Here is a 21,323-nt window from a genome sequence, read left to right as displayed (position 1 = left end):
GAAAATAAAATCTTACAAAAAAATAAAATAAAAATATATTCTATGTGCTGCAGAAAAGAGAATCGATCAATCATGAGCCGTCCTTGGTGGTCTCACAGATCAGTGCTGTTTCTATCAGTCCACAGACCAGGGAAGGACTAACCTATGGTGCAGTAGGTGAATGTACCAGTGGAGGCTAGTAGAGGTAGAAATCGGAGTTGAATGGAAAGATATGAAATACCATTCCTCATTCCATTTCGTGCATTACAATGAGCCCGTCCTCCGATTTCTACCTCCACCAGCCTCCACTGGAGTGTACTTTACTATAGTAGTTCAGCCCAGTAATCTCCTTCACAAACTCTGTTAGAAGCTGTTGTTTTTTTAGGCAGAGAGTGAATTTGAGATTGTTCACAATGCTCTAGCTCTATTTACTCTGACACAGTAACATAGATTTTGATTCTGACACTTCTACAGCCACCCCACAGGTGTTAGCTTTCATTTGATACCAAGATCATTATGAAGGCCCTTGTGATTGTGGAGATATTCTATATTCACTGTGGGCATGTCATTTCGAGCAGAAAACCTGAAAAATAGGACCGATAAGAACAGGTTAAAAGTGTTAATGGATTCAGATTCCAAAAGGGCCAGACCCAGAGTCCATGATCAGGTAGGGTAGACCACCACCTCTATGCTGCTCCTAACTGCTCCTAACGGAGACACCCGCTTTTCCCTTTACTGTGTCCCCTATGAATCCTACTGCCCCCCTTGTACTGTCTCTCTGTTCTCCAGTGTCTATATATATAACAAAAAAAACAAAAAACGTTTTACTTCTATCACTGAGACTGCCAATGGCCCCGGGCCTGAGCTGGATTACTCTTCCTGCTACGACTGGTGGATTGATGATTCACTTACTTGTATCGATTGTAAGTCGCTTTGGAATAAGGCGTCTGCTAAATGGCAAAAATGTAAATGTAAATGTAAATGTCTATGCTTTACCACTACACAGCGGCCATTCTACATTAGGGACCGGCGGGGCTGTGGTGCATGATGATGTTCGTTACATCTGAACGTTGTGGCAAACATGCATCTTATATTTAATACAAAATAGTAAATAGTGATTCAATGGTGAAATTGCTGCGTATAAATATAATAAACCTGACTCACAATTCTTATAGTGCTGTTTTGGAGTAATTTCTTGTGTGTGTGTGTGTGTGTGTGTGTGTGTGTGTGTGTGTGTGTGTGTGTTTGTGTGTGTGTGTGTGTGTGTGTGTGTGTGTGTGTGTGTGTGTTCTTGCACTCCCTTATCCTGTCTCTCTGCTGTCGGACAGCGGAGCGCTCTGCCCCGGCGTTGCTAGGCAACTTGAACGTGATAATGGAAAACCTCCCGCAAATTATACTGGGTGGACAGAGGAGTTGATCATATTATTTCTGTCTGATTTGATTTGGCACTTCTGTTCATCTGTATCCATGTATGTAGTATACTGATGGTATCAAGTGGACCAGGCTTACTCTCAATATAATAAGAGTACCTATGTTCCCCTGGTCCTATCTTCCCCGGTCTTGAAAAGAAGGGGCCTATGTTCCCTGGGTCCTATGTTCCCCGGGTCCTATGTTCCCTGGGTCCTATGTTCCCCGGTCCTGAAAAGCAGGGTCCTATGTTCCCCGGTCCTGAAAAGCAGGGTCCTATGTTCCCCGGTCCTGAAAAGCAGGGTCCTATGTTCCCTGGGTCCTATGTTCCCTGGGTCCTATGTTCCCTGGTCCTATGTTCCCTGGGTCCTATGTTCCCCAGGTTCTATGTTCCCTGGGTCCTATGTTCCCTGGGTCCTATGTTCCCCGGTCTCGTGGGTATGTAGGCTATGTTTTCTGGTCACTGTGTCGTGTGTTTTTCAGGCACAACTAGGGCCCAATCCCATTTCCCCCCTTGGCCCTTCATTTTAGCCCTCCCCCTCCGTTTGTGCGTAGGAGAGGGGTGTCCAATTCTTGTTTTCATGTAGGGCTAGGGCCAAGTGGTAGGGCTACAGTACATAGCCCTCCAAACAGAGGTTTTTAAGAACCACCACACTCCGAACATAGTCACAAACGGAGTGTTATGGAATCCCAGAATGCCGTGCAATTCATCGGCACGATAGTGGAAGAAAGAATACAAGCAGGAAGCACAACACACAGACAGAAGAGAAGGGGTATGTTCTGGGCTGTGTAGTCATGTAGCTCTGTTATTAGCCTAGCCTACTCTGTGTGTGTTAATGTGGTTTTTGTAGTGTGTTATTATACCCTCTGCTCTGATGATATTTATTTGACATTTAAAGAAACACAATCGATAAAACTCGGTAAAACTTTCCTACAAGTTAACAATGTGCCGCATGCTTGTATCGATAAGGCATGCAAGTTACTGTATAGAAGACACGTGTCTCATGTGTCTCATCTTTTTACTTTGTTTGCAGTATAAGGCAACCCCAGTCAATATAGCGTTCTGTGACGCCCTGAAGCGTATGAAGTATATTCTTAGTTTTGAAATCTTTCTGCTCCCTGGCGCTCACAGCGCAGCCCATAGCACATGCCTAGACCACCTTTATGTTTTGTGACATAGTGACATGCAAAACTGCTCCAGACTTTAGCATGGCATGCTAAACGCTAAAACCGCCACTTCCCCCTAGACCTCCTTGCGTAGAACCACTCGCACACTACTGAATATCTTCCCCACGGACTCGTAGAACGGGTCGCAGAAGGTCTTCACTATCAGGGAGTAGATACGTCCGATACACACGCACTCGATCAGGCAGCTCTTGACGAAGGGCATGATGGCCCAGATGTGGCAGAAGGAGAGGCAGGCGAACAGGAGGCCCCAGATCAGGGCCAGAGGGATACCCAAGATGGCCGACAGGATGCGGTAGCACCAGTACTTGGACAGGGTGAAGGTTGTGTAGCTGAGCTTCCACACCCCGTCCAGACTGTGTGTTCCCTCCGGCTCGGCGATGATGTCCTCGAAGTCCACCTGCAGGGGGAGACAGAGAGGCCGTCAACATCTGGATTGTCTTTCAGGGACTAAACTATCTTTTACATTTTACATTTACATTTTGGGCATTTAGCCACAAAGACGCCTTATTCCAAAGCGACTTATACCACTCGATACATTTGACTAAGCAAGTGAATCATCAATCCACCAGTCGTAGCAGGAAGAGTAATCCAGCTCAGGCCCGGGGCCATTGGCAGTCTCAGTGATAGAAGGAAAAATCTACTTCTATCACTTCTATCATCTTCTAAACCTAGACCAATTTTTAAATTATTATTATTATATAGACACTGGAGAAACAGAGAAACAGTACAAGGGGGGCAATAGAAGTCATAGGGGACACAGTAAAGGGAAAAAACAGGTGTCTTCAGGGGACGCAGTGCTGGGGGGCAGTAGACTCTCTGGAGTCTCAGGAGGAGCAGTTAAGGTGTAACCTGAAGAGATGGGTAGTGACACTGCAACTATCTGATGTTTGTATAGCCTCAATGTGTTATGTAAACCTCTGCCCGTCACAAGCTGTTGTTTTAAACAAATGTTTTAAATTGTGTGTATTGATTTTCTTTTACAAGACCAACTGGTCTATAACTCTCCCTAAATGAGCTAACAGGCAACTCATCATTACTCATCATTACAGCCAGTATGTCGTTCTCTGATTATATTGAGAGTAAAATGTCTGGTCCACTTGATACCATCAGTATACGACAACCATGGATCCAGATGGACCTAAGAGCCAAATGAAATCAAACAGAAATAATAAGATCAATGCAACTCAACTGTTGCATCAATGCAACTCCTACGCCACACCCTTTTCCCTTCCCGGAAAAAAAGACTTGATATCCCTAGATGGTCTAGTGCAGTGGTTTCAGGGAACCTGTTTCTCAAATTAATTTTCTTTTTTTAAATTGTATTTCCATTTTCAGTATCTACAGTACATTACATAAGACATACAATGTCGATTCTGTTCTTCATCTGTGAGGCCAATAACCTTAGAGGTAAGCTGTAGCTATTCAAGGGAAAATATCTTAAGGAACACAATCACAACAACACAAAGGATACTATGTCAGATAAACGTCCCTAGCTGCTCTGTTACTATGCTGAAGTTCACTCATTAGTTTTAAAGCCCAACTGTCGAACCCCAGGAAGAATAGCTACTGCATATTTGCTGTATCTAATGGTGGATCCAAATAAACAAACAAACAAACCTTCACCACATCCTCATTGATGTGCTTCGGGTCCCTGTTGAGGAGGTCTATCTCCTTGGTGTTGCTGTCCCACTGGATATTCTGCTGCTCCATGCTGTCGTTGGTCTCAGCTGTGGTCCCAGTCATGGGCTGGCTGGAGGAGAGAGGAGAGAGCTATGGAGCAGCTCTAGGGTGCTGGTAAAGGGAGAGAGGTAAGAAGGCAAAGACACGGCGGCCACTGTGCGCTGGCTTGGAGCTGCTGTGGTCAGAGATGCAGTGGGGAGTGTGACAGGGAGTGGCTGTGTCCTGGCTTCTGCACCGCCACTCAGAGTGACGTCAGCCCTGGAATGCCAGCAGGCAGCTGCCAGCGCTGATAGCCCTGGGTTGTCCTAGCAAATGCATCCACTGCAGGCAAGTACACACACTTAGCCTAACTCACACACACACACACACACACACACACACACATACACACACACACACACACACCCCTTCTAGTCCCATTCTCCCTAACTCTCACACACACACACACACACACACACACACACACACACACACACACACACACACGCACACACACCTCTTCCAGTCCCATTCTCCACACTCGTGCCTTAACTCACACTGGGGTCCTAAGCAGTGCCTGAAGAGTGGAGCGTACTTGTGTTGCATTTCACACAGCCCTGACAGACCACTCTGCACTTATTACTGTATGGTTCTGTTTGTGAAGACACTACACTCCCCCTGCTACTATGCTATACGAGTGCTCACACAGCAATGCTCCCATATCAACAGGTCATGTATAAGACACTGGTCATAGGTGATTCTGGGCTTAACTATAAGACACTTAACTATAAGACACTTAACTATAAGACACTTGCACTGCTAAGTTTGACAGTATCAGAGCAGGTTCTTCTGAGTGTGATTTAATACAATATTGCTCTCACACCTAAATTACTGAATGTGCTGTGATGATAAACAACAAATAAACAAAATGCTCTCACTTCTAACATTAACCCTGTCAAACTCAACAAACATATGATTTGGTAGGGTGTTTGTATTCTGATGTCAATAGAATGTAATGCATAGGAGGCATTTAGTCTATATTTATCAAATTCAGCCAGTGTTATTCTATAGTAGGTCGAACCCCCCCCCCCCCTCCCCACAATGAGGAACCGAACACACCTCAACTCTCTTGTGTTGTCTTGGATGATGTTCTTTTCTTATTAATGGGAAAACCATAAGATAGAACTGTATTTCACACACACACAATGGGTGAACTGAATGCATTGTGGTTGTCAGTGCTCTCTGAGACCACTCCAGACTGCGTCTGTGGGCTAAGTGGTTCATTCATGTTTGCATGAAAAAAGCTGATGGCACTGTTACCTAATCAGGTCACCGTACGTATGTACTGCAGGGGGAGGATGAATACATCAAACATGTGGATAGTAGCACCACTGAACAGCAAGAGACCTTTAACCCACTTGAAGCCGATGCCATTTAGACTCTGATGCTTTTATCCAAAGCAACTTACATTGCAATAAGTGCATACATTTCAGTATGGTTATTAATGTTATTACTGAATTCAACTTGTATTATGTATTATTCATAATAGTCATAATCTGTCAAAGATACATAGATGTAGGTGAAAATAAGGAAATTAAAGGCAATTCATTTTTTTAATTGACTGAAAATGTAAAATAATACTGGATGTGTTTATCATAAACTGTATTGTCATATTTCATCTCATTTTTTTACTTTTTACAGTTTCTAAATAATAAAACAAGTAAAAAGGCCTTGTGCAAAAGTTTGGGAACCCTGTCAGCTAGTACTTAGTAACTCCTCCTCGGGCAACTATAACAGCTTGCAAACGCTTCCTGTAGCCAGCTAAGAGTCTTTAAATTCTTGTTTTTGGAATTGTTCCCCATTCTTCCTGGCAGAACACCTCTAGCTCAGAAATATTATTCGGCCTTCTTGCATGCACGGCATGTTTGAGATCTCTCCACAGATCTTCAATAGTATTAAAGTTTCTGACGTTGTGAGAGTTTTTTGTAGCCCTCTCCTTGATGGTGGAAGTGAACTATCTTGACCAGACACAACAGCCACCATAGTCAGACACTTTAGAAGGTATGGAGTTACTTCAGAATATATAGTTCAACCCTGGAATTATATTCACCTGACTCATTGAAGCCCTGACGAGTAAATAACCTTGGTCTGGGCCTTAGTATTCATCAAAAGGTAACAAAGAATAATCCAAAAGGGTTCCCAAACTTTTGCACAGGGCCCTTTTCCTTTTTTATCATTTAAAAATTCTTAACTTTGTAGCATTTAGTGTTCAGGTTTGCTTTCAATCACTTGGAGATTAATTGTAGCAGACATTTAAACCAGGGACACCCACATTTTCACCCCACTGTATCTATCAACCAACAAGAAGAGTGCACTTTGAAGCAGTTTCAGTGTGTGCTAGGTAATTAATGTGGCCTTTACTCAGGCCATTACTCCATTATTCATATTACCATTATGAATTATTATTCAATTACTCATTTCATAAAAGCACTTCTCACATAAGACACCCTATTGGAGGTTATATAGAAGGTTATTATTATATATATTTGTTTTAATTAACTGATCCCAGTTCAGTTGTAAGCTCCTGTGATCCCCCAGAAGACTGAAGCCCCCTGGTCCTCTCTCTGTTGAGGAAACATCTCACAAAGGCTTTTTTCATCCCCTAAAACATGAGGGTATTCCTCCGTGGGGTTTGGATCATTTCAGTCCCAGTGAGAAGTTGGTCTCAGTTCTCTGCCAGACGAACGCTCATGCCTGCGTAGCACCTTCCAGCACCAATGGCGAATGGACGCACAGCAATGTCCAGAACAACGGTCCACAGGGTCTGCAGCCAACCTGTACCGATCAGCGCATACCGGACACACGGGCTGAACATCCTGTGATGGAGAGATATAACACATGTGAGTGAAGAAACACAATAGAATAGAATCTAGATCAGAACAGAACTTCCATTTTCCATTTTAGGATGGAAAAATAGAACAGAACCTATAGTATACGGACCAGGGGAGGCTGGTGGAGGTAGCAATCGGAGGACGGGCTCATCGTAATGCATGGAATGATATCAAGCACGTGTTTGGGCGGCTGTGTCTCAGAAGGTAGAGTCGCCGTCTAATGATCACAAGGTTGGCAGATCAGCGGTTCGAGCCCCGGGTGGCCACATGTCGAAGTGTCCTTGGGCAAGACACTGAAACCCCAAATTGCTCCCAGTGAGCGGGCCGGCGCCTTGCATGGTAGCTTGCCGCCACCGGTGTGTGAATGTGTGTGTGAATGGGTGAATGAGAGGCCGTTGTAAAGCGCTTTGGAGCAGCTTTTTGAAGCAAAGGCGCTATATAAGTGCAGTCCATTTATCATTACAACAGTCCTCCGATTTCTACCTCCACCAGCCTCTACTGAACCACTGCAGTCTAGTGTTGATACCAGATGTGGAGGAAGCTGAAGATGGCGAAGAGGACTCCAGAGAGGACAGACACGGGGACGGCCAGCAGGACGGTGACGATCCTGTAGAGCCAAACCCTGGTGACCTCAAACAGGGCGTGGCTCCAGATCCATATCCTGTCTGTGCTGCGTAGCGACACTGGCTCAGCTATCACATCCTCAAAGGTCACCTGCAGTCAGATAGACACCCTGATTGGTCATTGTCTCAGGGTCAACTCACACATATACAGGGCCATTGGCAGTCTCTGTGCTTGAATCATCAATCCACCAGTCGTAGCAGGAAGAGTAATCCAGCTCAGGCCCGGGGCCACTGATAGAAGGAAAAACCTTCTTCTATCACCTTCTTCTAAACCTAGAACCTTAAAAAAAAATTTTTTAATTATTATATAGACACTGGAGAAACAGAGAAACAGTACAAGGGGGGCAATAGAAGTGTTTAGGGGACACAGTAGAGGGGAAAAAAACGGGTGTCTTCAGGAGACGCAGTGCTGGGGGGCAGTAGATGTCTCAGGAGGAGCAGTTAAGGTGTAACCTGAAGAGATGGAGGTCTCGACTAAGATGGGTAGTGACTCTGCAGTTCTTTTTTGTGCATACCACACATGTAACATCCCTTACAGGATGTGTCAAACTCATTTTAACCTGCAGCAGTTTGGTTTGTTTGTTTGTTGGTTGGTTGGTTGGTTTGTTTTCCGGTATTTAGACGACTTGTTGACTTCACATGTTGACATGAATAAACTGCAACCAACAATATTCCCACAGGAGGGCAGTACAACAACACAAAACAGCAGATTAGTAGTATCGTAAAAACATTTTGGTATCTCTGTTTGATTTGCTCGATTCGAATTAGGTTTAGATAGATGACATTATTATATTTGATATTTGACCCCACAGCACCCAACATCAATTATCTGTACCTCAATATTTGTATCTGTTGTCAAGTAAGTAAGTAAGTAAGTAAAGCTTTATTTATACAGCACCTTTCATACAAGAAATGCAGCTCAAAGTGCTTTACAACAGGAATAAGAACATAAAGTGAATATAAAAACATATACAAGCATAGAATGAATATAAAAGCAGGGGAAAACAGTAAAAAGAAAAGGTAAAGATCTAACTTTCCATACTAAGAGAACACAGTAATTCATTAACAGAACATCCTCAGACACTGTAAACAGTCAGTTCAGCAGTTATCTCCTCTCGCTTTGTGTGACGTACCTGCAAGCAGCTGTTGACTCCTCTGGGGTCTCTCTCATTCAGCAGGGGCTTGGTGTCACTGACATCCACTAACGTGGCTATAGCGTCCTCCTCCTCCTCCTCTTCCTCCTCTTTCCAGAGGGGCACTGGGATCTCATCATCGTCATCAAAGTCCTCAGAGTACTCAGAATCCCCCAGGTCGATCTCTGTGTCAGGATCTAGCCCTTTCACCATGGTGTCCATTCAAACAAAGGGAGAGTAGCAAACTCCCACTGAAAGTCCCACTCACCCTACCCTACTCAACACCCCCACACACACACACACACAGTCATGCTGTCATACTCTGAGACAAAGTGTGACCAATCAGGCCCCTGCGCCAGGCGTTGCGGTGGGTTATATTGGGAGCGTGAGTGTGGCAGAGTGCCCTGCCTGGAATGTCCAACCAGCCTGCGTTGGTGTGTGGGTCACTTCCCCTCGCCCAGGGAGAGAAGCTTCCCTCCCTGAGATATAAATATCAGAGAGAGGACATTCACTAGACACACACACACACACACACACACACACACACACACACACCCTGCTGGGAGAATGGGCAGACCAGCTCAACTGATCCATTGGAGATCACTGGAGGACAATCGTGACGTTAGAATTATAAGGTTCTATCTCCATTTTGTCAAAATTGAGTTTTTTTTACATAATCTGATCCATTAGGTGTTTATTAATGACTGTGTGGTGTTATGTTTAAAATGTTGACATTTTTGAGTTAGTAATTAATAAAATACAAAGGTTCCATCTCACAAAACATAATGGAATGTAAAAACTTTGACACTCAATATCTCTGACACAAACAACACAAAGTTCGATGACTTCATTTCGGTCATATCATGTCCGAAGCATCCAACTTTGACATTCCTCGTTTGAAAAGAAACAGGAGGAAGAAGAAGAAATACAGTATATGTACGACAGAACACTGGGTACAAAAGGTATGTGATTGGTGTCATACTGTTTATTAGCTTAGTATGACTTCTGCAGATACAGTACATGCACACAATCCATAGTGTGATGTCCTGAGCCACATGGTTAGGATCACGTTCAGGATCACGTTCAGTCAACACCAAACATCAAACAACAACCAATCAAATCAACGTTTATTTGTTACAAACACAATACAGCCGTAGGCGGTGCAGTGAAATGCTAGCAACAAGCTAGCAACAAGCTAGCAACAAGCTAACAACAAGCTAGCAGCAAGCTAACAACAAGCTAGCAACAAGCTAACAACAAGCTAGCAACAAGCTAGCAGCAAGCTAGCAGCAAGCTAGCAACAAGCTAACAACAAGCTAGCAGCAAGCTAACAACAAGCTAGCAACAAGCTAGCAGCAAGCTAGCAGCAAGCTAGCAACAAGCTAACAACAAGCTAGCAGCAAGCTAACAACAAGCTAGCAACAAGCTAGCAACAGATCATCAAAGCAGGGCTCTCAAGTCTCACGCATTGGGCGTGAGACACACGCATTTCAACCCGTTCACACGCTCACACGCCACACCTTGTATTTCTCACGCAGAGAGACCAACCAAGTTGCGCCGCTATTTTTAAAAAATAGAACAGTGTAGTGCCGGAGGAAAAAGGAAAGACGTAGGCAACGTAATGATAACTGTTTAATCAAAATAACAACTTGTACTCTCAGTACAGGACCAGAAAATAGATCACCAAAACTCTTGTCTCTAAACAGGAAGGTGCAACGTTAATAATCTTCCCCTCTGCCCCTAGTGCCAGAACTGGTTCCCTCCCACTACACAACCAACAGTAAGAGGAGAACATGAACCCATAATGTAGTCACTACACCAGCCCCCCCAGTGTTCACCTCAATATTGGAAATCCTCACGGCGAGGAGGGCGTATGGCCCGGCCCCTACGATCGTAGGTAAAGTCAGGAGGTGCGGGAGGAGGTGTGACATCGCCCACCACGTCCTCCTGCAGGGAAGGACGGGGGGCAGTGACGACCGGGGGCTCGCGAGCTGCGGGGGGTTGTCGGGGTCGGAGGGGGGAATGTCCAGGGCGCGGCAGGGGAGGTAGGACTGGAGGCCGGCCTCTGCGCGGTGGCAGGGCCAAGTCCAGGGGCAGTTCAAGGTCCAAGTGGGCCGGTTTGAGGCGATCAACGGACACACACTCAGGCCTACCCCCCATGTCAACCATGAAGTTCTTGGCTCCGGCCTCGATGACACGGAAAGGCCCGTCATAAGGAGGACGTAGTGGAGTCCTGTGGCCATCATGACGAATGAAAACGAACCTCGCTGAGTGCAGCTCCGGGGGCACCCTCGAAGTAGGGACACCATGCTGCGTAGTCGGGACCGGGACGAAGGTCCTGGCGCTGTCCAGCAGGGAGGCGCGCTGAGCGGCGGCGGACCAGGGCTCCGTTGACTTGGGAATGAAGTCACCGGGGACCCGCAGCGGCTGTCCAAACACCAGCTCAGCGGACGACGACTGGAGGTCCTCCTTAGGCGCTGTCCTGAGCCCCAGCATGACCCACGGCAGCTTGTCAAGCCAGTCGCTGTCCGTGAGGCTGGCTCGAAGGGCGGCCTTCATGGATCGATGGAAACGCTCACAGAGCCCGTTCGCCTGCGGGTGATAGGCGGTCGTGCGGTGGAGCTTGACCCCCAGATTCTCCGCCACCGCTGCCCACAGCTCTGAAGTAAACTGTGAGCCACGGTCAGAGGAGAGATCAGCAGGGGTGCCGTAGCGGGAGACCCACACCGCGATGAACGCCCGGGCCAGGTCGGGGGCTGTCGTTGAGGAGAGCGGAACTGCCTCCGGCCAGCGAGTCGTCCTGTCCACCATGGTAAAGAGATAGGTGTATCCGTGCGAGGGGGGCAGCGGCCCTACCAGGTCCACGTTTACATGATCGAACCTCCGCTCAGGCACAGAGAACTGCTCCAGGGGGGCCTTGACGTGTCGATGCACCTTGGCGCGCTGGCAGGCGATGCACGTGTCTACCCAGGCCCTCACATCCCTCTTGAGCCCATGCCAGACGAATTTCTCTGACACCAGCCGTGAGGACGGTTTCCTACCAGGGTGAGACAAGCCGTGTATCGCCTCGAAGGCGGGGCGCCTCCAGTTGGCGGGGACCACCGGTCGTGGCTGACCCATGGAGACGTCGCACAGGAGCGTGGCCCCTGCGTCACCGAAAACCACCTCTTCTAGGCGCAGTCCTGTGTCCGACAACTTGAGAGCCTGGACGGCGGGGTCGGCGGCCTGGTCTGCAGCCATGCGCGCGTAGTCCAAACCCAGTTGGACCGCACCAACCACCGCCCTGGAGAGACAATCCGCGACCTGGTTGGACTTCCCAGCAACGTGCTGGATGTCTGTGGTGAACTCGGATATGTAGGCGAGCTGGCGCTGTTGGCGGTCGGACCACGGCTCCGCCACCTTGGACATGGCGTGCGTGAGTGGCTTGTGGTCCACGTAGGCCGTAAACTCGCGGCCCTCAAGTAAAAAACGGAAGTGTCTGACAGCAAGCCACAGCCCGAGGAGCTCCCTGTCGAATGTGCTGTACCTTTGCTCTCTGGGAGACAGCTGGCGGCTGAAGAATGCAAGAGGCTGCCAGGCGTCCCCAACCCACTGTTCGTACACCGCTCCCACAGCAAAGTCAGAGGCGTCCGTGGTGAGAGCAGTGGGTGCCGAGGGCGAGGGGTGGGCCAACATGGCAGCGCGGGCCAGGGCCGCCTTGGTGTCCTGAAAGGCTTTGACACGCTCCGCCGTCCAGTCCACCGGCTGCTTCAGAGTCTTGCCCTTCTGGGCATCGTACAGAGGCCGCAGGATGTGAGCGATGTGGTGGAGGAAGCGATAGTAGAAGGTTACCATCCCGATGAACCCCTTGAGCTCGCTGATTGTGCTGGGGCGCGGGAAAGCAGCGACAGCTTCCACCTTCGAGGGGAGGGGGGTCACCCCCTCTGCGGAGACCCGGTGCCCGAGAAAGTCGATGGTGTTCCGTCCGAACTCACACTTCGCCGGATTGACAATCAGCCCATGTTGGCTGAGCCGTGTGAAAAGGGCCCGGAGGTGGGACAGGTGCTCCTCCTCCGTGGTGCTTGCGACGAGGATGTCATCCAAGTAGACGAAGAGGAATGGTAGGTCCCGGAGCACCGAGTGCATGAGGCGTTGGAAGGTCTGCGCCGCGTTCTTCAGGCCGAACGGCATCCGCAGAAACTCGAAGAGTCCAAATGGCGTGATTACGGCCGTCTTAGGGACGTCCTCGGGGTGCACCGGCACCTGATGGTACCCCCGTACCAGGTCCACTTTGGAGAAGAAGCGTTTGCCTGCCAGGTTCGCTGAAAAGTCCTGGACATGTGGGACCGGGTAGCGGTCAGGCTTGGACGCGTCGTTGAGGCGGCGGTAGTCCCCACATGGGCGCCACCCGCCGTCTGACTTAGGGACGATGTGCAGGGGAGACGCCCAGGGGCTGCTCGAGCGCCGAACGATGCCCACCTGCTCCATATGCGCAAACTCCGCCCTGGCGATGGCCAGCTTCTCCGGGTTGAGGCGCCTGGCCCTGGCGTGGAGGGGAGGCCCCTCGGTCTCGATGTGGTGCTCCACTCCGTGTTTCACCGTGGGCGCGGAGAAGGTGGGCTTGGTAAGGTCGGGGAATTCGGCGAGCAGCCGAAGGTACTGGTCACTTTCGGCGAGCGTATTGGACCACCCGCTGTAGACCGCCTCCCCCTGCGTACAGGCGAAGGAAGCGAAAGTCTGTGAGTTGACCAGGCGCCTGTTCCCCACGTCCACCAACAGGTTGTGGGCGCACAGAAAATCCGCACCAAGGAGGGGAAATGTGACAGCCGCTATGACAAAATCCCACGAAAAGCATTGCCCTCCGAAGCACACGTCCACCGCCCTAGTGCCATAAGAGCAGATAGGTGTGCCGTCCGCGCCTGCCAACTGCGGACCACGCTCCTCCTTCGCCACATCCGATCTCTCTGCCGGAATGATGCTCCACTGGGCACCTGTGTCACAAAGGAAACTGCGACCAGAGGCGGTGTCTTGTATGAAGAGCAGCCTGTTGGTGACGCCAGCGCTCAGGGCCACTACTGAGTGCCGGCCCCGCCGTTTCCCGTCGGTCCGAAGGTGCAGGGTGAGCGGCACCGTTTGGCCTTGGCGCCAAAAGTGGCGTGGTAGAAACAATGGCCCGCAGCGTTACCCTGCTGGCCAGAAGGTCTGGCGTCATCCTTCGCTCTCCTGCGACGGTCGGGTGGCGGGGCGGCCGCGGGAGCGAGCAGGTCGGGGGACCGTTGAGGCATGGCCAAGACGAACCGGTCCGCCTCCCTGGCCAGGGCGCGGGGCTCCATGATGGCGGTGTTGGCCAGTGCCATCCTAACTTGAGCTGGCAATGTGCGCATGAACAGCTCTGTGAAGAGGATCATGGGGTCTTCTGTACCGAGCAGGTTTAGCATCCTCTCCATGCGCGCAGAAGGCCTCTCGTCACCCAAGTCCGACATGGCAAATAGGCGCCGCACCCTCTCCGCAGTGGACAGTTCAAATGTCTCTAGAAGCAGGGCCTTGAGGCGCTCATATTTGTTCGTCGTCGGGGGAGCAGACAAAAAACCTACCACTCGAGCTGCGGTGGAGCTGCCCAACATTGCCACAGCATGGTTGTACCGGTCGTCGTCGTCATCGATGTCACTTTTGTTGAAATGTGCCTCTACAATAGCAAACCATGCAGCAGGCGTTGAGTCCCAGAACTCTGGTAGCTTGAGAGTGGGAGTGTGCGCACCACGCGTTACCCTGACAGGGGATGGTGATGGCTGCCGCTGGTTTGAACGTCTTCCTCGCCCGGACATTTTGCAGGATTGTAATGTTCGCTCGCTGGTTTTTGTACACAATTACGTTAACAAAAATCCACGTCGGGGGTCACCAGTGTAGTGCCGGAGGAAAAAGGAAAGACGTAGGCAACGTAATGATAACTGTTTAATCAAAATAACAACTTGTACTCTCAGTACAGGACCAGAAAATAGATCACCAAAACTCTTGTCTCTAAACAGGAAGGTGCAACGTTAATAATCTTCCCCTCTGCCCCTAGTGCCAGAACTGGTTCCCTCCCACTACACAACCAACAGTAAGAGGAGAACATGAACCCATAATGTAGTCACTACAACAGGTAGATAATCAAGTGAGTTCCCTCTGGTTCCCCTAGAGTTCAGAAGGCCACGCACCAGGGGGGTATTCCACGAAGCTCGATAAAGTTCTAAGCCTTGATAAAGTTCTAAGCCTCGAAAATGTTAGCTTGCGTTCGGTGCCATCAATGTGGCTCAAATAATTCGCTGCTTGGTTGAGCTCCTTCTGAGTCAGATATAATTAGCCTGGTCGCGACCAGGCTAAAACACAGGCTATGGTAAGACGCGCGTCAAAAAAGGCTCACAGGCGGAAACTAAACCCCGAACGACAGTTCCTCATGTGTCTTTTAGGAAATATTAGTTCCCACTTCACACGAGATAGATAGATTAGATAGTTTGACTGTGTGATAGATAGATAATTTGATAATTTGAAAGTGTGATCGATCGATAGATAGTTTGATTGTGTGATAGATAACTAGATATTTTGAAAGTGTGATAGATAGATCGATGGATACATAAATTAAAAAGTGTAAAAAATAAAATAAAATGAATAGGTATGTCTATCAACTTGCATTGCTGTTATCACAGCTGTCTGGTTGGCGTAGTAGTTAAGGCAGCCGGCTGGAGTCCCAAAGGTTGCGAGTTTGAGACTTGACTAAGTATTTAGATTTTTGATTTTTTTACATTTTAACCGAAGCCTTCATGCAAAGGCTTCAAACACAATTGTAATCGTGTCAGTTCTTGTAAATTAGCCTGCACCATAATTGTATAGCCTACATACTTTTTTAGATGAGATTTTAGATTAGATTCAGACAACGAAATGCAGTAAAAAGTGCGTCTGAAGAGGGATTCGAACCACGTCTAAAAATGATTAATAAAACCAGTGGCAGCGGTCGATACCACTAGGCCATTGTGGCGATATGACGGTTTGTAGCCTGCTGCTGATATCACCACAGTAGTAATATTCATTTATTAAAATATGAACATATAACAATAACTGGGGCTAGTATGACCTACGCATTTAATCGGTCAGCAATGTCTTGCCAAACCATTTCCCTCGCCTTGTTAATTGCGGCAGTATTGCACTATTTTACATCTTATTTTTCCGTCTTCATAAAGATCAATAATTCGGGAATGCTGCGCAAATGTAGTACGCCTGCAGAGTGGAGTATCTTCATTTCGACAGATCGACTCTTCTGGGCTCTTTATGTCTGCGTGCACGCGCCCATATCGAAGATTTGTAAGCCTGTCTTCTGTGAACACTCATCACACAAGGCTGATCCTCGTTCGAGGAATCACCTGAGGCTTGAATTCCAATCTCGAGTTGCCTGAGCGCCGCATTTATTATATCGCCGCTATACTGATCCACCTTTAGTGGAATGGCCCCCAGCTAATCAACTAAAAAAATATAGCTACCGAAGAGCCAATCAGAAAATAATAGCAATGCTGTATCCGGGTAACATTTTGATATTCCCGCTACAACAAACAACGTTCTGATTCCAACGACACGGGCTGACTGGAGCTATTGATTCAGATGCTCGCTACACAGAAGAGGACAGATTATTTGAATTGATCATTCACATCTCGACGTGGGAGAAGACCATATCCTTTGACGCTGAGACTGTGTGTGTGATCTTTTTTTTTTTTACAAATTGATGTCATTTATCAGATCAGACCCCGTCCCCCCCCCCCGCCGCCGCCAAAATCTCACTCTGAACTCTGTTCAAAACTTGAGAGGTTTTTAGGGGTGTCCCTTGGCCAGGCATTTGGCGCCCTAGACGACTGCCTATTTCGCCTACGCCTAGAACCGGCCCTGCATCCCGGACCCAGGGAACACCCATAGGGCTTTCACACCGGCAGTTCCGAACGCAGGTTCGCGTTCGCGTTCGGAAACCTCCGAACGTTGGCGCTGTCTGGCGAACGAGCCCGCGTTCATACCAGTGTATCGTTCATACCAGTGTATCGTTCATACCAGTGTAACTGTTCATACCAGTGTATCTGTTCATACCAGTGTATCTGTTCATACCAGTGTATCGTTCATACCAGTGTATCGTTCATACCAGTGTATCTGTTCATACCAGTGTATCGTTCATACCAGTGTATCTGTTCATACCAGTGTATCTGTTCATACCAGTGTATCGTTCATACCAGTGTATCTGTTCATACCAGTGTATCTGTTCATACCAGTGTATCTGTTCATACCAGTGTATCGTTCATACCAGTGTATCGTTCATACCAGTGTATCTGTTCATACCAGTGTATCGTTCATGCCAGTGTATCGTTCATACCAGTGTATCTGTTCATACCAGTGTATCTGTTCATACCAGTGTATCGTTCATACCAGTGTATCTGTTCATACCAGTGTATCTGTTTATACCAGTGTATCTGTTCATACCAGTGTATCGTTCATACCAGTGTATCGTTCATACCAGTGTATCTGTTCATACCAGTGTATCGTTCATACCAGTGTATCGTTCATACCAGTGTATCTGTTCATACCAGTGTATCTGTTCATACCAGTGTATCGTTCATACCAATGTATCGTTCATACCAGTGTATCTGTTCATACCAGTGTATCGTTCATACCAGTGTATCGTTCATACCAGTGTATCGTTCGCCAGACAGCGCCAACGTTCGGAGGTTTCCGAACGCGAACGCGGACCGGCGTTCGGAACTGCCGGTGTGAAAGCCCTAGGGAGCCCTAGGGAGACGCAGACAGCAGAAACAGCGGAGGCACGTAAGTTGGAATTCGCTGAGTCAGAGTTTATTCGAAGGACCTGTTTCCATAAAACCTGATGTGAGTCAGAGGTGATTCGCATAAGGAGAAAACCACCTCAAGCGAGCGTATCGACTTTGTGCGAATTAGAGGTGATCCGCATGGAGTTTATGTGAATCAAGCCGTTTCCATAACATTTCTCTTGTGAGTCATCTCAAACTGATGCGAATCAGAATGTTTTACGGAAACGCACCTTTGATATCTGAAAAGTTGAAGAAGATATGCATATTTCAATGTTGGTACTTTCCAAATCAACTAACAGAGAAAATGCCTTTCAAACTTTTCATACTTTTCACAGGCAGGTAACGGGCAGGTAACAACATCTGGTTAACTCCAACGACCACTCCCCCAGATAAAGAGAGAAAACTAAATGGCAATATGTATGTGACATGTAGGCTACTATAGGTCTGCGAGACAGAGACGACTCTACTCCATCCTTGATTCACTAATCAGTGAAATGAACAGACGGTTCTCAAAACCAAGCGGTTTAATAATGAAGGCATACAGGCCCTCCATCCTAGAAGCCTCCTGCAGGATGACCAGGCATTAGCAGGGTATCCGCGGTGTCTTGAAAAGCATTCAAAGTTGATAAATAAATTTTGGGAAAATCAAGACCCTTAATAAGTATTTAAAAATCTTATCACGATTTTATGAGGTCTTGAATTTTGTAGGTATTTTTCTGAATTAGACTCTGTCCAAAGAGTTTGAGTCCTAAAACCTTTTAGTAAAAGTTGAATTTATTAGTTAAATTAAAAAACAAAGATGAACCGGAGATCCTGTTGTATGATAGTGGTCTAGTAGTCTATCGCAAACTAAACCTGTTAAGTTAAAGGTGTCACTGATGTAAATGGTTACAGCTCGAAGTGGCGTTGAGGTCTGGAAAAATATTGACAAGGTCTTTAAAAAGTCTTAGAAAGGTTTTGAAATGAACCTCCAGATTCCTGTATATACCCTGGTTTGGCTTGATTGAAACATAATGGATGTGACCGTGAAGGTCTTAAATCATCAGCTTCACCAAGCTAGGAGAGTTTCTACAAGGAAGGCAGCGAGTGGCCCTGCACAGGCAGCGAGTGGCCATGCACAGAGAAGGCAGCGAGTGGCCCTGCACAGGTGAAGGCAGCGAGTGGCCCTGCACAGGTGAAGGCAGCGAGTGGCCCTGCACAGAGAAGGCAGCGAGTGGCCCTGCACAGGTGAAGGCAGCGAGTGGCCCTGCACAGGTGACGAGCCTTCTAGACGTGGCTGTGTTTTTAGAGCCAAACCAAATCTGCTGGTTTGTTTAAAGAATAAATATGGCAGTTTAATATTACATTTGTATGGTGCCACTCTGTTGTGTTGTGATTGGTAGCACTGGGACTTTTAAACAGGGACTGTAGTGTTAGTAGCCTAATTAAAGTATGCAATGCGTAGTGGAGTCAGACATGGTGTGTACAAATTCACCAGAATGCAGGGAATTAAGTGTTAAATTCTCAAAATTGTCAATTTGGCCCAATATATGACTTGGGCAATTATGCTACGAGGCTAACGATATTATGTAATGTATGGATTTGGATCAGTCACTTAGCTGCGAAAATCCTAAATTTCGTTGTTTGGTACCTGTACTGTAGCAATGACAAATAAAGTCCATTCCATTCCATTCCATTCCATTCCAAATACAGAATTCTGACTTGAGAGGGGGCGGGGCTAGTACGCCGCAGACAGACAGACATGTCCCTGGACCAATGAGGTTCCACGCTCATCGGCTCACCCACAGCGTTGTCAAACGTCGCCGGCCTTCTGCGGCTGCGCAGTTCAAACACAGATTTATCAAAGTCGTGGATGGGCTCAACCCCGTCACACACACCCAGCTGCACTTCCGGTACGTCTGCAGAGTCTGGCGGGGATCGTTCTTCTTCTTCTTCTTCTTCTTCTTTCTCCCAGACAACAGAAACGCTTTGTGTGTGTGTGTGTGTGTGTGTGTGTGTGCGTGCGTGCGTGCGTGCGTGCGTGTGCGTGCGCGTGCGTGTGTGTGTGTGTGTGTGTGTGCGTGTGTGTGGGAAGGGCGTGCTAGACACACGCACTGCAGGGAGTTGCCCCGGTGGAGTCACACACAGCCCGGGGGAAGGAGCCAGATTGACTTCACCTCCTCCAGAAGCGACTTTGGTGTTTTATGCAGAAAGAGGCCAGCGGAAGGTATGTTGACCTTTTATACATGTAAATACCCTGGTATTACATATTTAGGTATGTTTAAACACCTTTTAGTTCAGCAGGAATGTTTCTATGTGCATTGCGCTGTCAGACTCTAGGCCGGTTTAGGCTTCTGCGTCGAATTTACGTGCGGCTACGCCGTAGACTACGCGAGGGCTCTCCAAGTGTATAGTTCGACGTTGGTCCGCGCTGCAATTACACCGTCACATCGCTAGGTGGCAGTGTGATTTCAGCCCCTGTGCTGTGCCTCTTCCGGTTAGGAACTCAACGGAGCTCAAAGCTCAAAGCGGCATAATAGCGATCTTTTTGTTTGATTGATTGATTGAAAACTTTATTAGAAGATTTGCAGAAGTAGGTACATGAAAGTACATATTACATACAAGGTCAACTAACAGGATAAAAACCCAAGAAAGCCACTGGCTTATTTCAATTGGGGTCCTTGTAGGTATGCTTGTTGTAAATAAAAGTTCTATGATGCATTGAAATGACATTAAACTAAGATAATACGATGGTTATCATAATTTTTCAAATCTTTATTAATAAGTAATTACAGAAAAGGTGAATGACATTTCTGTCATGACTTCCGAATTTTGGGCGACGAGAGAGTCGAAATCTTGTCTGAATCATGTGCTACCAAGCGGACCAATCACAGAGCTTACGGTTACGTGCGCTCTGACACGTGGTTAGATTTTTTGAGAGGAGCACGTCAAGGCTACGCACGGTCATGCGGGACTACGTAAGCTTACGCGGCGTCGACTTTACGCAGAAGCCTAAACCGGCCTTCTGGCCTGGCGACGGAAACATTGTGTCAACAACAACAACAACAACAACTCCCGTCTTTGATCGACTTTGATTTGTTTCAGCGCAGTAACAGTTAACCCTAACTATCCTCCCTAACTATCCTCCCTAACTATCCTCCCTAACTATCCTCCCTAACTATCCTCCCTAACTATCCTACCTAACTATCCTCCCTAACTATCCTCCCTAACTATCCTCCCTAACTATCCTCCCTAACTATCCTCCCTAACTATCCTCCCTAACTATCCTCCCTAACTATCCTCCCTAACTATCCTCCCTAACTATCCTCCCTAACTATCCTACCTAACTATCCTCCCTAACTATCCTCCCTAACTATCCTCCCTAACTATCCTCCCTAACTATCCTACCTAACTATCCTCCCTAACTATCCTCCCTAACTATCCTCCCTAACTATCCTCCCTAACTATCCTCCCTAACTATCCTCCCTAACTATCCTCCCTAACTATCCTCCCTAACTATCCTATCTAACTATCCTACCTAACTATCCTCCCTAACTATCCTCCCTAACTATCCTCCCTAACCCTAACTATCCTCCCTTACTATCCTCCCTAACTATCCTCCCTAACTATCCTACCTAACTATCCTCC

General features: G+C 47.6%; 2 protein-coding genes across 2 annotated transcripts; both read right to left on the bottom strand.

Moving 5' to 3' along the window:
• Positions 1-2,629: 2,629 nt before the first annotated feature.
• Positions 2,630-4,839, bottom strand: LOC308175513 (caveolin-3-like; the record flags this gene model as incomplete). Its single annotated transcript, XM_080551171.1, has 3 exons — positions 2,630-2,971; positions 4,192-4,324; positions 4,751-4,839. The coding sequence occupies 3 exons, from the start codon at positions 4,837-4,839 to the stop codon at positions 2,630-2,632; spliced, it is 564 nt and encodes a 187-aa protein (XP_080407297.1).
• Positions 4,840-6,958: 2,119 nt separating this feature from the next.
• On the bottom strand, positions 6,959-9,093 carry LOC308175512 (caveolin-2-like; the record flags this gene model as incomplete). The annotated part of the gene is made up of 3 exons (XM_080551170.1): positions 6,959-7,109; positions 7,651-7,838; positions 8,881-9,093. 3 exons carry the CDS (start codon positions 9,091-9,093, stop codon positions 6,959-6,961), a joined length of 552 nt encoding a protein of 183 aa, XP_080407296.1.
• Positions 9,094-21,323: the final 12,230 nt, after the last annotated feature.

This window comes from Nansenia antarctica (assembly GCF_963989245.1).
Source record: "Nansenia antarctica genome assembly, contig: SCAFFOLD_382, whole genome shotgun sequence".
NCBI lineage: Eukaryota > Metazoa > Chordata > Actinopteri > Argentiniformes > Microstomatidae > Nansenia > Nansenia antarctica.
Note: the sequence above shows the minus strand (reverse complement) of the source record. Positions and strands in the feature narration are given on the sequence as shown.